At 40.1% G+C, this 16322-nt stretch overlaps 2 protein-coding genes across 3 annotated transcripts in view; both read left to right on the top strand.

Annotated features, from left to right (window-relative positions):
* Positions 1–1358: 1358 nt before the first annotated feature.
* On the top strand, positions 1359–9423 carry slc2a11b (solute carrier family 2 member 11b). The gene is made up of 12 exons (XM_080895049.1): positions 1359–1503; positions 1633–1731; positions 2058–2218; positions 2298–2422; positions 2564–2693; positions 2795–2943; positions 3237–3424; positions 3538–3648; positions 6459–6560; positions 7399–7474; positions 7572–7699; positions 7833–9423. Exons 1-12 carry the CDS (start codon positions 1432–1434, stop codon positions 8025–8027), a joined length of 1536 nt encoding a protein of 511 aa, XP_080751175.1. The 5' UTR covers positions 1359–1431; the 3' UTR covers positions 8028–9423.
* A 2095-nt stretch (positions 9424–11518) lies between these two features.
* rbm19 (RNA binding motif protein 19) overlaps positions 11519–16322 on the top strand; it is a 9359-nt gene continuing 4555 nt past the window's right edge. Inside the window, exons 1-13 of one of the 2 annotated variants that reach the window (XM_080894834.1) lie at positions 11519–11653; positions 11741–11923; positions 12004–12117; positions 12373–12411; positions 12798–13029; positions 13204–13436; positions 13532–13591; positions 13688–13766; positions 15162–15233; positions 15437–15646; positions 15726–15856; positions 15957–16081; positions 16170–16266. In XM_080894834.1, the coding sequence (XP_080750960.1) occupies positions 11618–11653; positions 11741–11923; positions 12004–12117; positions 12373–12411; positions 12798–13029; positions 13204–13436; positions 13532–13591; positions 13688–13766; positions 15162–15233; positions 15437–15646; positions 15726–15856; positions 15957–16081; positions 16170–16266 (1611 nt within the window). In that variant the 5' untranslated portion in view covers positions 11519–11617. Of the gene's footprint in view, positions 11654–11740; positions 11924–12003; positions 12118–12369; positions 12412–12797; positions 13030–13203; positions 13437–13531; positions 13592–13687; positions 13767–15161; positions 15234–15436; positions 15647–15725; positions 15857–15956; positions 16082–16169; positions 16267–16322 lie in introns of both variants that reach the window. The other variant, XM_080894833.1, reaches the window with a different exon arrangement.

Genomic DNA, 16322 nt, shown 5'->3' with positions numbered 1-16322 from the left:
TACAGTAGGCAGCTACTTTGTCAGAACTTGGATTCAAGTGCAAAATTTAGTCTTTGTAAATGGTTTCTGCGAGCATAACTTTACGGCAGCTTTCAAAATGAACGCGGATGAGGGACGTGCGGAATCAAGGAAAGAGGTGAGTCATACATGGGTTTGGAACCAATGAGGGCTGTTAGAAAGAAAAAAAAAAGAATAAAGAAATAAATAAAATAAATTATTTTAGAATATTTGCAGGGTTTTTTGTTTCTTTTTGTTTTTCTTGTTTTTTGTTCGTTTTGGGGTTTTTTTTAAAAAATAATTCCTTGGTTCAGACGTCTTTCCTCAAATGACTAAAGAGAGCCAGTCACGAGACAAAGTCGTGAAGAAAAACGTTAAATTCACATGAAATAAAACGTAGCTAGTGTCTGTGGAGGATGCGAGCTGTAATCCGTAGTTTAATAATTTTAATCCTAAATAAATGTCATTTATATTTTAAATCCTAAAATAAATCCTAAATAAATATTTAAATTCTAAAAGCGCGTGGTTTTGGGTTGCCAGATTGACAAAAATCCGTTTAAAGTACTTGGTATTGATATGTATTATAACTGCAGTTCGGATTGTTGTATACAGAATGTCTTAAATTATGAATATTTATTATCAACTTTATTAAACTGCTAATGAATTGCCCTTTATAAACATTTCCGGGCATCCCTCCTCTGACGGAGACTGGAGTCCTTATGATGGAAAAGACAGCAGCCACAAAAACCTTGCACCATGGCCGGCCCAGATTGCTCTCCACAGTTAATCCATCCAGCGGCTGCAGTTATTCAAAAAACTTCACCAACTGCTTTTCTATACTTGAACTATAGGGGGAGTCCGCACATAGCATCTTTACTGCTGAGCGTATAGCCTAGGACATATGTTACGGCATAACTATGGATTTTTTTTTCTCAGCCTTTTAAAATGTGAATGTGGTACTGCATACTGCCTGTAGGCATACATCACACTTCCATGGCATCAAACCTGTGAGCTATGCAAGTCTTTAAAAACAAAAAAAAGAAAAGAAACCAAAATATATTAAAATAGGTGCACATTGTGCTACTCTTTGTGAAACATGTTTTCGGTAGACCAAAATCATAATGCTATGTAACTCCCCTATGTGTGGATCCCGAAATACTTTTCTTCTTTTATGTGAAAGTAATTAAACTACACTGCATGCTGTGTTTGGATTCAGTTAGTGCGCCATGAACTTTGAATAAACATGGAATAATTTAGCCAATTCCCCACACCCTAAGGACACTTTCTGACAACAGATCAATTGTATTATCCCCGGCATAAACTCATCCCCCCATCCGCTTTAAGTTTCCTGTTGGATGCAAGCTCCTGCGAGAAGGATACTCTGATATTCTGCTCTCCCTCAAAGAATCCAGGACTTTAAGAAAAATATAAAACATGCCAAAAGAATACAAGAATGAATATCAGCCTCTTCTAGCTAAAGCAACCAAAGATAGAAGGCGGCCAAAGGTAAGTGGATTGTAATGGATTAAGGGTTTTGAAAAATAAAAGTACGTTTGGCAGCATGGTGGGACGCAGCTTTCTGTCCAAGATGATATTGAAACACTTTTGTTTGTGGGTCTGTTTTTCTGTTTGCAGCTTCCAAACAAATCACTTCTGCTGGCTGTGTGTGCTGCTGGCATCGGGGGGACCTTTCAGTATGGATATAATATATCTGTCATCAATGCGCCCACAGCGGTAATAATTCTGCTGCCTCTCACTGGACTTTTTCCATAACTATTGATCTAAATGATCAAAACACGGTCTGAGGGCAAACTTAGTAACACGTGGACTACAGTCACTGTTTTTGTTATTCTGATATTAGAGAACACGCACACACAAACACACAACACATAATTTGTTCTAACAAGCACAGGCGGTCTAATGATCGCCAAGTACAGTGATGTTATTCAGTGACAAAAAAGTAGACTGATAATAAGAGTAGTGGCAGTATTTAGACATTGCTTTGCACTCGTGTTGATAAAAAACAGTGTTTGTGTTCAATTTTCTTCTTTTCTCTCCAGTATGTGCAAGATTTCATCAACCAAACCTGGAGCGAGCGTTACCAAACTCAAATATCAGATGATGGTCTCACCCTCCTCTGGTCCACTATCGTGTCCATATTCACTTTAGGAGGACTTATAGGGGCACTGATTGGTGGAACATTGTCTGTGAGGGTCGGAAGGTATGGACATGTTTGTTTGTTTTTTAATGAAAAATTGTCTTCTCTTTTATAAATAATGGGATTCATTTTTTCTTTCCAGAAAAGGGACACTGCTGACCAATAACATATTTGCACTCCTGGCTGCTTTGCTGATGGGTCTGAGTTATCCTACAGGGTTATTTGAATTACTCATCATCGGACGTTTCATCTCTGGATTAAATGCAGGTGAGTACATCAGGAACACTTAAATGTTTTGTTTCTAAATCTTGGAGAAACACAGATACATGAATTAGATGTCCAGTTAATAATGGCTAATAATGATGCTGCATGAAAACCTTCTGAAATGTCTTTTAAATATTTTTATAGGCATTGCCATTTGTGTTCAACCTCTATATTTGGGAGAAATAGCTCCGACTTCACTGCGTGGTGCTATGGGAATGGGAACCTCAATTTTCATTACTGGGGGGATCTTTACCGGACAAGTGATTGGCCTCAGGTGATGAATAAACACATTAAGAAGAAGAACTTTTCACACAGTTCCAATGCTACATCCCTTCAAAGAAAATATCAAGCTGAAGTCCTTGTACAATTATACAGAGAGCTCCTGGGGAAAGAGGAGTACTGGCCCATCCTGCTCTCCACCACCTGTATCCCAGCTTTTCTGCAGCTCCTGATCCTGCCCTGGTTCCCTGAGAGCCCACGCTATCTGCTCATCGACAAAGGGGATGAAGAGGGTTGTAAGAAAGGTAAAACAGCTGCACCGTTCCTTCCATTTCAGATCGCTGGGAATTGTGTTCTTCCAGGAAAGATGACTTAGTGCATGTGACAGCGTAAATAATAAAATGTATAAAGACTACCCTTTGGCAGAAATAACCAGAGGCAGAGACATTTATCTTTTCATTTCAAGCATGTGATGAATTTCTGACGGTGGAAACCTTCTGACAGGACACCCCCCCAAACAGCAAACAGCCACCGCAGATTAGTCAGATATGAAGGAAGTGCAATAACTTGAAGTCCTGTGTGTCTTATGTGTCTGCAGCCCTGAAGCAGCTGCACGGTATAGCTGATTGTGACAGTGAACAAGAGGATATTGAGAAGGAGAGGAATAGCTTATCAGGTTTACAGGCCAAGAAACCCTGGGAGCTCTTTGCTGATCGCTCTTTACGCTGGCAAGTTCTAACCATCATGGTGCTCAACGCTGCACAACAGCTGAACGGCATCAATGCTGTACGTACGACCACTTTAAAAAGTTCACACAAAGATAAAAAAAGGAGTTTCCAAAGAACTGAAAGTTATGGTTTTGTGTTTGTTTCTTTATTTGTTTTCTACACTCCCTGTAGATTTACTTCTACGCGGGTTACGTGTTCAAACAGTCTGGTATTCCCAGTGATAAGATACCATACGCCACTGTCGGCACTGGTGCCTGTGAATGCATCACCGCTTTAACATGTGTAAGTATGAGTTTCTCGTCATGTATTTTCAAGTATTGTTTTTAGTATTTGGATGAAAATCCACTGCAACTGCTTGAAGTTTAGAACCCACAGACATCACCAGATCTCCTCCCTTGAGATGTTCCCCTGGCTTTTACAGCATCCATCTTCAGTCGCTGCTAGTTTGTGGGTCTTCATTCAGTTTTTTATTTAAGAACTAAAAAATCATGCTCTGGTGGATTGAAATCAGGTGACTGGCTTGGTCATTGAAGGATATCCCATTTATTTGCCTCAGACAAACTCTTTGCAGTATGCTTTGGATCATTATCCATTTTAATAGAAATTATAGCTGTGCAAACTTCTGATGTCTTTGTGCTACTTCTATCAGCAGTCACATAATCAGTAAACATTATAATGCTGTTCAGCCATGCATGCCTATGCATTAGGCCTCCACCATGTCTGACAGATAGCATTTCATGCTTCAGATCACGAGCAGATTTTCTCCTTCGCCATGCTTTTCTCTTCCAATCAGTTGGGCTTCTGTGTTTCATCTACCCAAAGAATCTATTTCAGTACTGTACATGTCGAATCTTCTTCTTGTTCTTGAGTGTAACCAGTGGTTTGCGCCTCGTTGTCAGCCTTCTGTCACGGTATGACATGGCACACCGTGGAAGGAGTGGGGAAGGGAGGACCCAGGCGCGGAGCTCAAAGTTCAAGCAGTGCGTTTATTTACAGAGTGGAACAAAAACAACAATAAATCCCCGTGTTCTCCCAGACTCCCGTGTCGTGTCTCTGCGTGAATAGTTCGTGTCTCTGTGCTCTCCGCTCCCGTGTCAGCACCCCCCGGTGCTCGCTGCTCTTCGTGCCTTCCACGCTCCTCCTGCGGGAAACAATAGACGCAGCCGTCAGGACACAAATAACCGCGGGCATACACTTACACACATTAACTCAATTCAATGGGACGACTAACGTGGAGTCTCAAGGAAATGATCCCCCGTCGGTGGGAGCTCCAACTCTCTCCTAAGTAGCTCCCCCGACGAGGCCTGATCAGCAGCAGGTGTGTGACTTCGGGTGTGGCCAGTCCTTCCGCAGGGCCACACCCCTCAGGCCTGCAGGTGGCTGAGCTCCATCCTCCAAGCATACCCGCAGACACACACACACACACACACACACTCACATCTACAAGCATGGAGAAGAGCAGCAGCAACACCAAAATACATATAATAATAATCATATAATTCATAACTGCTCAGGGATCCTGGGTTGCTCAGACCCAGGACCCTGACACCTTCTGTATTTCCATTCATAAAGACATCTCTTTATTGTAGACCTTCACTAGTTTTTTTATATTTACACAGATATGTTCTAAAAACCCAATAAACTCAATAGATTTAAGTGTAGATGAATGTATTTTGGGATCATTTTTTACCTAACTCTGACTTCAAAAAAAATTCCAGTCCCTTTACACTGAGGGTGCCAAACATAAGGCCTGGGGGCCAGAATTGGCCCAATAGATAAACAATTAAATAACAAGAAAGTTCCTGTTTTTTCACTACCTACTATAGAAATGCCCGCAAAAATGAAAACTAGATATGTTTTAATTACATGACATGAACCACCAGAGCTTTTTTTTGTAATTTTACACATTTATTGTGTAGTTTTACTGCTCTGACCCATTTAAGATCAAAGTGAGCTGTATGCATCATCCCTGCCCTACACAGTTATTGTGTGTTAATCTGAGTGTATTCACCTTATAAGTATGACTCAAAGCATAAGCTGACTTGTAGTCCTTTTTATGAGATCTCTGCTTCCAGTTTAACTCAGGATATACAAATATCATAAAACTCTAATGTGACATTTTTTTCTACGAATTTCTTTGTCATTGCTATTGCTTGGGGTGCTTGTGGTGGTCTGTGAAGTGAAATTTACTCTTATAAAACTTCTTCTTGTTTACAGACAAGTTTTCTTTATAGACTAAATGTATGCCTCACTTATTCATAATGCATGATGACGTCAGAGGTTAGAAGATACAGATCTTACACTTTTTAAGCCCAAAGCCTTTAAAAGTAACATTTGCTTTTCCTGGGGTGAAGGACTGCTTACCCATTACTGGACTAATATGTGACAAAGAATCCAACTGGTAAACCCAAAACAATGTGTGTAATGGTCCGAATATTAATATACTTTTACAATTATTTTTACTGAGTCAGATTATGAATACAAGGGAGTTTTAGACTATAAGATTTCATGCAAGCCCACTCAGGACTATCATTTGTTAAAAAATAAGTCACAATAGACCTCAGCTTTGCAGTGCAATAACTTCGGCTTACTCTACCGAGGAGGCAGGATCTCCTGAAGCAAGCTGAGTTTTGCCAGGTGAGACAGCACATCTGAAGTGAACTATCTTCTCCCGGGTGTCATGTGTCTCATGTGACCAAGTCCAGCTCCTGACACTGTTCAGAGTTTATGTGTGAAATGGCTTTAGTTGTGCATACTTGTATTTATAATCTATCTTAACTGGAAAATACATTGAACTTTAGTTTCAAATTTTTCTTTTTGTTTCAGCAAACACAGAAATAATGATCCTCTATGACACTTACAGCAATCTTAAAATCACAAGATGAGACCTTTCAAATATCGCTTCCAAGCGATGAACTGTCAGAGGCGGTCAGATTATAAAAAAGAAACCATCAGGAAGAAAAATAGAAAAGAATTTCAAGACGTTTGTGTAAGATGGCTGGAAATAGAACATGAAATGGATCAGAGTAATCCTCAAAAGAGATGTTTGCCTGGAGTCTTTCTGGTCTTGTGACATGCTGTGTGTCTCACAGGGTATGCTCATTGACCGTCTGGGAAGGAAAGTACTCATCATGGGAGGATACACACTGATGGCTATCTGCTGCGTTTTATTCACGCTGACCCTAACTTTTCAGGTAATTATCGTCAGGCCAAGAAATCTTTTTAAAAAGAGATATTTAAGGGTTTAAGCCCTGTGTGGTGTTCATGCTTTCGTTACCCTGGTTGCATCACATATGGAGGTGTTTCAGTCCTTGGACAAGTAAACTATGCAATTTAACCATTTTTGACATCCATATTTCTCCCTGTGTTGGCCGCTGGTAAGCTTATTTTGGAGATGACTAAAGGTCAGCCTCGTGCTTACTGTCAGACTCTGTCAGGTGAGCACTGTCAGAGTGCTCACCTGACAGCGAGTGACCTGCGTGCTAAAGGCTAGAGTTATCACTGCAGAGTTTGAGTCTGTCCCGTCGTTCCTTCCTGTCTGCACCATCACATCTGATAAAACTCAACTGTTTCTCTGCATCATCTTCCAAAACTGACTCATCTAAAAGTGCTAAGCAGAGAATGAGTTCATGACCAATACGCAGCCACACAGGTCAAGCTATTTGTATTTGTTGTGCCCCACCCTCGATATGCAGCCTGGGATGGAGCGTGAGAAACTACATTGTGGTTCCCACAACCCAGAGGTTAAAATGTGCAGGAAAAGCAGGAGCACAAACGCATACACACTAAAAACACACCTGAACACACATGCTTAATATGAATGTGCAGGGTTGCTCTATGAAGTTTTATTGTATGCATTCTTTGCAGAAAATGAGCCAAAGGCAAAAAGTCTGAAGAAACAATCAAAATTACATATTTTTTCTTTTGGTAAATACTGAAAACGGGTCCAACAGACCTGAACGCCACACAGAGGTTAAGGCATGTCCCTACCTGTGTTATAACGTTTCTTTTGCACAACTTCCTTGTTCTCAGGAGGCGAGCCCAGTTGTTCCATACCTCAGCATGGTCTGTGTTTTTGCTTTCATCTTAAGTTTTGGCTTAGGACCAGGTAAAAATGTTCTTTCTTTCACCGAAGCATGTGCATCATCAGCTGCGTCTGCACATCAGCTGTAACAGGGATTTCTTCTGTGTCTTCCCCCATGAAGGTGGCGTGACTAACATCTTAACAACTGAGCTGTTCACGCAAAACTCGCGCCCTGCAGCGTACATGCTTGCAGGGTCAGTGAACTGGTCCAGTTTCTTCTTCATTGGCCTGGTCTTCCCCTTCATTGTGGTAGGTGTTCAAATGGTTGAGGATCTATGATCATTTTGGAATATTTTCTCACCATTTCTTGCATTTAAAATGAACATTTAAACCTCGATGTTGTACTTGGATATGTTTCACTCACTTGTTTTATTTTTTACAGCTCGGACTGAAGCAGTACTGTTTCCTGGTGTTCTTGGTTATCTGCTGCTTGGTGATAATATATATCTTCCTTGTTGTCCCTGAAACCAAGAACAAAACCTTTCTGGAAATCCAGAACGAGTTCCAGTCTTCCAAAAAGAGGCAGATCGGCTGTTCGGACGGAGCAGGGACAATACTGTTGTCAACTTCAATATGAAATGTGCCTCGTTAAACAGGGTTATTTAATCAGTGATTCTTTATGTCACACAATATTTATCACACAAATCTGAAATATTTATAGCGAACACATGAGATAACTTCCTGAGACCCAGGTTCATGTTTGGGATGCAATTTGTAATTTTGCCTTGTTATTTTTGATTAGTTGGACATAAACTAAGTTTTCTCTTTGAGCAGGGAGTTGTTACTTTATTACAAAGCTGTTACATACTTTTTTTTATCAAGTCCTAATATTGGCATAATCAGGTCATTTTACAGCACAATACAATAAAGTCAACACAGCTTAACAACGTATAAAACACAGCTGAGCAGAATGAAGAATAAGGTGCAGAACAGCAAAATGAAATACGCAAATTGATGATGCAGGGTCTCAGGTTAACATTCTCACCAGCCACTTTGTTAGCTACACCCACTACCTCTAATCAGCCAATCATGTAACAGCAACTCATTTAAACGTGCAGACATGATCAAGATGACCTGCTGAAGTTCAATCTGAGCATCAGAATGAACATTTAAGTGACTTTGAAAGTGGCAAAAAATTGGTGCTAGACAAGCTGGTCAGAATATTTTACAAACTGCTGATCTACTGGGATTGTCTCAAACAACCATCTCTTCACAGAGAATGGTCTGAAAAAACTTCTGATGCCAGAGGTCAAAAGAGAATGGGCAGACTGCTTTGAGCCGATAGGAAGGAAACAGTAACTTAAATAACCAGTCGTTACAACAAGGCACAGAAAAGGATGACATGTTGAACGATTACACCCAGAAAACCACACCAGGTACCACTACTGTCAGCTGACAACGGGAACCTGATGCCACAAATTCATATGGCTCACCAAAATTGGACAACAGAAGAATGGAAAAATGTTCTCTGGTCTGAAGAGTCTGAGTTTCTGTGGCAATATTCAGACGGTAGGATTAGAATTTTAAGGGTTATATTAAGGCTGGTGGCGATGTGGGGATATTTTCTTGGCACACATTGTTTAAACCGCACAGCCTACCTGACAGCTGTTGCTGACCATTTCCTTCCTTTCGTGACCACAGTGTATCCATCTGCTAAAGGTGGTTCTGCCCAGTGGAATCAAAGTGTACCTAAAAGTTTCTGGTGGGTGTATGTTGCTTAATAATGAATTGTGCTGTAAACTATAGTTCCTTTTTAGATCTTCTAGGCAGTTGTGATTGTGTCTCTTTAGCCCAACTAATACTGAAGAAGTAATCTTTATATATAATATGTTGGTATGATAAAGGCTGGTTTGTGTAACTTTTAAGGCCAGGTCTCCCTTGTAAAAGAGACCTTTAATTTCAATGGGAATAACCTGGTTAAATAAAGATTAAAATAAAAAATAAAAGGTGCTCCTCTGAGAATTTTCAATAAAGACCAGTTTAAATAAAAACGTTTCATCATTTGTGAACTTTGCTTGGCATTTCAGCTGCTTAATATTTCAGTTTCCAATCTTTCAGCATGACATTTGATCAGGAGAACAAAGAGTTCACTCTACAGTTTGTCATGCATCACATGAATAAAAAAAGTATTAGAGTGAAAAAGAGTGAAAAAGTATTAGAAGTATTAATATTTGTTTATAGTATTACTCAGAGAGAAAATATATTGAATATATAAAAAAAGAAATATGTATAAGAAGAGATTCCGTCATTGATTAGTGAGTTACATGGTTGTTAGTTACAGCAAGTTACATGGTTGCTTAGTAATGGTACCTACCACATAAACCAATGACACTGCTTAAAGTGGTATAATTCTGTATCATTGAGGAGAAGGATAATTAAATTCAAATGTGGTCAGATGTACAGGGAAATGGCAATGGCTTGCTTTTTAACCACAGTTATGTCACTGAGTACTCATGTTAGTTCTGATTCCCATTCCTACAGATACCTTAAACCCAGAACCAAGAAGACAGCTCCTTTTCCTTTTTCTTTGTTCCAGCTGTCATAACATCTTCATTAAAAGTGTAAAATTAAAATATAATCAAAGCTTATAATGTAAAAAAAAAACACCTGAAAAAACCACTGAGTTTCTTGAAGTTGAAGGAAATATAATGTGTGTGAAGAGCATGAAAATTCAGCCCCAAAGATCCAACCAGCTCCAGCTGCTTAGCAATCCAACTAACTCCTGATTTAGATGATACGCTTCGCTTAGCAGAAAAATGTAGGCAGCCAAGTTTTTTTTTCTTTTGTTTTAAACAATAAGCTACTGATTTTAAACAGCAAGTCGTCATCTCAGCAGGAAGCAAAGACCATACACAGCCAGATTAACCTGCAAGGCATGTGTAAGCTGCAGGCCCTGGTTGAACCTCCCTTCTTTCTGTTCTCCACACACTCTCCACCCTGCCGCCTTTAAGCCAGCTTCAAATACAGTTAATAGACTGTGTTTGGAGCTTAAGGTAGTTTTTCTAGCTGCAGGAACACCACAGTTGGGCTGCAGTATGCATGACTGCAACTCACAGTACAATGTAAGAAAAAGCAACATACAACATAAAGAAATGGTTTGCAAGCTTCATAATATCAAGAAACACAACGAAGACTTGCAAGTAAGGCTTGATGAAGCTCTGGAAAAAAATAAAGAGATCCTCCAAGAGAGAGAACAGCAGGACATCGAGCCAAGAGACATGCAGTGCAAACTCCAAGGCATGGAAGAAAAATACAGAGCGCTGCATGTAAAGCATAATAAAAAAAAAAAACTGCACAAAAATCAACAGTTGCTCCAAGAGAAGAAGCAACTGGACATAAAACAGAAAGAAATGGACTCCAAGCTTGAAGACATGGAAGAAAAATGCAGAGTGCTGCAAATAAGGCTCGATAAAACGCTGCAGATAAATAAAGCGTTTGTTCAAGAGAAAGAACAGCAGGACATAAAAGAGGAAGAAATGCAATGCAAACTTGAAGACATGGAGGAAAAATACAAAATGCTCCAAATAACTCTGAATGAAACACTGCTCCAAAATCAAGAGTTGCTTCAAGAGAAGGAGCAACAGGACATACAACAGAAAGAAGAAAAACTTATTCTCCAGAGGAAAAATCAAAAACTCCAAGAATTTTATAATGAAATAAAGTACCAAATAACTGAACTGGAAGCCGAAAAGAAAAAAATGGAAAAACAATGCTCAGCGATGCATAGTAGTATCAATGAAAGGTTTTGCAAAAGCAACAACAACAGAAAACACATGAAGACCTGCAGTGTACACTTCAAGAAAGCCAGCGCCACACCTTTCAGTCACAATTAATTCGTTTTCCAGATGTTAACTTGTCATATTTTAGTAATACTTGAACAGCTGTTATAGTTACATGTTTTCATATCATATATAACATCAGTTTTTTTAATGTGTTTTTGATATGATTATTAGAACACCCAGTTAAATATTGTTTGATTATATACGCAGTAACCATTCCCGACCACAGGGTGGCGTTTATTCACTGATACGGTTACTATCGGCCGAAGAAGAAGAAGCCCCTCCCACTCAAGATGGCGAGCTAGAGGTTCTTGTCCACGCTGTTTTTGTTGACAAGTTATATAAAGCCGTTTTACGCGTTAACAGTGGAATTACACCTTCTGTCGTGATGTCGAGACTCATCGTTAAAAACCTCCCTAATGGGGTAAGTAAACAGCCCGCTCGCATGTGAACACAAAGCGAGAGCAGCCTTTAATTTGAGCCCAGCTAAATTTCACTGTTCTCTGTGCAGATGAAGGAGGACAGATTCAGGTCGATGTTTGCTGCCTTTGGCACTTTGACAGACTGTTCGCTGAAATTTACCAAAGACGGCAAGTTCCGTAAGTTCGGCTTTGTGGGTTTTAAATCCGAGGAGGATGCAAACAAGGCCCTGAAGCATTTCAATAAGAGCTTCGTGGACACATCCAGAGTGACGGTATGGCCTCAGCCGCACACAGTCTGTGCCTCGAGAGGGAACACGCGCATGCTTGATGGTTTACCTGTCCTTTATTCTAGGTGGAGATGTGTAAAGCGTTTGGAGACCCCAGTAAGGCAAGAGCCTGGAGTAAACACACTCAGAGCTCAGGGCAGGGCAAACCCTCTGCTCCGGCCGACACTGATGGCAAAAAGGTAGGAAACACCTGTGGACGGGAAATAACAGTATTTGTAAACTGACACTCTGTAATTACAGAGGTCGTACTTGTATATAAAACTTACCATATATCTTTATAATTCATTCTTCCCTCTGTATATCATAATTTTTTGCTGCCTTACCAGAGAATAATATAAGTATGATTTCATAGAATTTGTGTTTTTAATACAATTGTGTGTGTGTGTGTGTGTGTGTGTGTGTGTGTGTGTGTGTGTGTGTTTGAATTTTAGAAGAAGAAGCAGAAAAAGGAATCCAGCAGTATTCTGGGAGATGTAAGTAAATTATAAACTTTAAAATTTATCTGCTCTTAAATTGAGATGTTGGTCGGGAGATGGGTGCAAGCTTTGGGAAAAATGCTCAGACCTGCCCATCTGGCACCAACAGCCATGTCATGTTCAAAATCACTTAAATCACCGTTCCTCTTTATTAAGATGCTCAGTCTGACGTTCAGCAGGTTATGGTTAAGATTACCAGTACACTGACCAGTGCCTCACTGATTTGCTGATTAGATATGTGGGTAAATTAGCAGTTGAACAGGTGTACCCAATGAAGTGGCCTGTGAGAGTACAATTTTTAAAAAAAATTTTTTTGCCTAACTCATCAGTTTTTGTATGATGTAACACTTAATATTTGGACATCGGCTCATATCTCATTTCAGCTGGAAGAGGAAGCAGAATTCAAGGAGTTTCTGTCAGTGCATCAGAATCGAAGCCAAGCTCCGACCTGGGCAAACGACACTGCACAGGAAGCACCCGATCCCGACAAGAAGAAGAAGACGACTCAAAGCAAGAAGAAACCTGCTTCAGATGATTACCTCAACTTTGACTCAGACCAGTCAGAAGAAGACAAAGAGGATGAGGAAGAAGAAAATGATGAGAGTGAGGATGAAGGTTGGTAGTGGTTGTGTTTTAATTTTGGGGTTACATCAACATCAAATACTGAAATTTATATCAGAGAAATATTGTTCTAAAGTACACACAGAAAATCAGATTAAACTATATTAGAAAATATTCATCCAGGTTCAGTGAATTATTGTTAATTGTTTGCTATGCTGTTGATTCCAGATGCCACTAAAGAAGCACTGAAGTCTGGCTTATCAGATATGGACTACCTGCGGTCAAAGGTGGCACAAACAGCAGACACGGAGGAGGAGGAAGAAGAGGATGATGATGGTCCTTTACAGCACACAGACAGTGACTACGAGAGTGGAGACAGGGAAAACATCTCAAAGGTCAAGTCTTCAGTGACCTCTGAGGAAAAGGACCAGAGTAAAGTGAAGAAACCTGCCAAGCAGGAGGTGACTCCTCTGTCAGAAGCTGTTTTAAATTTTTACATTCTGTCATTGTTACTAGTTTGTAGTGATTCACACCAACCCCTGTGTATTTACTACAGACGGAGGCAACAACAGAGTTCACAGTGAAGCTGAGAGGAGTCCCGTTCAATGTTAAAGAGGTGAGCGAACAAGAAACTTCTCAGTGTCGGCACTGAAATGTTCACTGTATCACTCTGAATCTGTGACGCTAACATTGTTTCCTGTAACACCACTAGAAACAAATTAGAGAATTTATGACTCCACTGAAGCCTGCAGCAGTCCGGATTGGGAAGAACGAAAGCGGAAATAGAACAGGTGTGATAGTAAAAGTATTTAAAGTTTCTCATTTTGCAGCAGTCACCCACATATGCTGTATTCAGTGGCTTGAGAAAATATAATTGCCCACTTCATGATTTCTTTTTTTTTTTTTTTTTGTATATTTGTCACATTTGCATGTTTCAAATCATCAAATTCATTTTAATATTAGCTAAAGAGAATCCATATAAATACAAAATGCCGTTTTTAAATAATGATTTAATTTTTTTTAAGGGAAAGAGCCCATACAAACCTTCCTGGTCCTAAGTGAAATTTTTATTCTCCCCTTCTTAAACCATGAATTATTCACCTTTTTTTAAAAAGCTGATAGCAGTCACACACAGACCTGATTACTGAATCTAAAGAAAGAGATTAAAAAACACAGACATCAATCAGTCTGCAAGTTACCAAGCCATTTCTAATACTGTGGGACTCCAGTGAAACCCAGTGAGAGCCATTATCCTCAAATGGAGAAAACATGCAACAGTGAGAAACTTCCTGGGAGTGGCCGGCCTTCCTAAATGACTTCCAAGAGCACATTGATTGGTCATCCAGGAGGTCACAAAAGAGCCTAGAACAACATCTACAGAACTGCAGGCCTGACTTGTCTCAGTTAAGGTCAAAGTTCATGATTCAACACTAAGAAAATGGCATACATAGTAGAGTCCAAGGAGAAAACCACTGCTGACCAAAAAGAACCCAAAGGCTCGTCTGACATCTGCCAAAATATTTCTTGATGATCCCCAAGACCTTTGGGAACATATTCTGTGACAACACAAAAGCTGAACTTTGTGGAAGGTTTGAGTCTCGTTACATCTAACATAAAACTAACACAGCATTCTATAAAGAGAACATCATACCAATGATCAAACACGGTGGTGGTAGTGTGATGGTCTAGAGCGTCTTTGCTGCTTCAGGACAACCTGCTGTAGTTGATAGAGCCATGAATTCTCCACTCTGAAAATCCTAAGGGAGAACTTCTGGCCAACAGTTCATGCCCTGAAGCTCCAGTGGACTTGGGTTATGCAGCAGGACAATGATCCAAAACACACTGGTCTACCTCTAAATGGCTCAAAAAAAAGTGTGACTGAGTTTGAGTGATATGAGAGACTTGTGTCAGATATCACAAATGGCTAATTGCAGTTCTTGCTGCCAATGGTGGCACAAACGGTTATTGGGTTTGGGGGACATTCAGGTAGGTTTGAATAACCTTTTCCCACTTTTGTGTGTTTGCTTGTCTTTCTGCAAAATTTTACATATTTTGATGATCTCGAGTGTGACAAATATGCAAAAACAATAATTCAGGATGAGGGCAATTACTTTTTCACAGCACTACAGGTCTGTATGAACTGTATACAGGCAGATGCATCTTAACAGTGTGCTGTTGTTTTTTAGGTTACGTATACGTGGACTTGCACTCTGAGGAAGAGGTGGAAAAGGCCTTGAAGAAAAACAAGGATTATATAGGTGAAATTATTAGGACTTATTTCTGTTCATAGTATTTGGCTGTGTTACTATGAATGAGATGTTACAGGGTGTAAAAACTCTGCACAAAATATGAGCGAAAACATTTGAAGCCACCATTCAGTTGGGGAAACAAAGACATTTATAGATGTATTTCTCATTCTCTACTAGCTGATGAAGCCTAGACTTTGTCCTTGTGTTTTCAGGAGGGCGTTACATTGAAGTGTTTCGCGTGGATGCTTTAGCGGGAAAGAACATAAGAGATGGAAAAGAGAAAGAAACTGACAGAAACTTTAGCAGGAAGCTCAAGGAGGACGAGGAGGAGGAAGATGTTTCAGAGTCGGGCCGACTCTTCATCAGAAACCTTCCTTACACCTGCACAGAGGAGGACATCAAAGATCTGTTTAGCAAACACGGTGAGTTACATTGATTACACGTCTGTAGAAAGAAATGCGCTCTTGTCCCAAGTGTTTCATGGTTATAAAATCTCTGCAGGTCCTTTATCTGATGTGCTGTTCCCAATTGACACGCTAACCAAGAGACCTAAAGGGTTTGCCTTTGTAACCTACATGATACCAGAGAACGCCGTGACAGCGCTCGCTCAGCTGGACGGACACATTTTTCAGGTGTTTTTGTCAGAACTTCTTCATCACTCTACACCTCATGGCTGGATTCAAAGTGCAGTTCATTAAATTCAGCTGTTTGAAAACTTTCTTACACCTCTAGGGCAGGATGCTTCACCTGCTTCCCTCCACTGTGAAGAAAGAAAAGAGTGACTCTGATGCTGGCGGTCCTGGCTCCTCATCTTACAAACGCAAAAAAGATGCTAAAACTAAAGCTTTAAGTTCCAGGTAATCGGGATCAAAGTGACCGTCTGTTTCTCTGTTTTTCATGCTGATATTTTTTTAAGCTTACACTTGAGTTCTCGGTTCTTTCTAGTTCACACAACTGGAACACCTTGTTTCTGGGTACAAGTGCAGTGGCAGATGCTATTGCTGAAAAATACAACACCACCAAAAGCCAAGTCCTGGACCACGTGAGTGACTTTACATCTAGTTCACCTGCATTTACGCTCCTGTCTGCCTCTTTTCC

This window comes from Rhamphochromis sp. 'chilingali' (assembly GCF_963969265.1).
Source record: "Rhamphochromis sp. 'chilingali' genome assembly, chromosome: 10".
Lineage (NCBI taxonomy): Eukaryota > Metazoa > Chordata > Actinopteri > Cichliformes > Cichlidae > Rhamphochromis > Rhamphochromis sp. 'chilingali'.
Note: the sequence above shows the minus strand (reverse complement) of the source record. Positions and strands in the feature narration are given on the sequence as shown.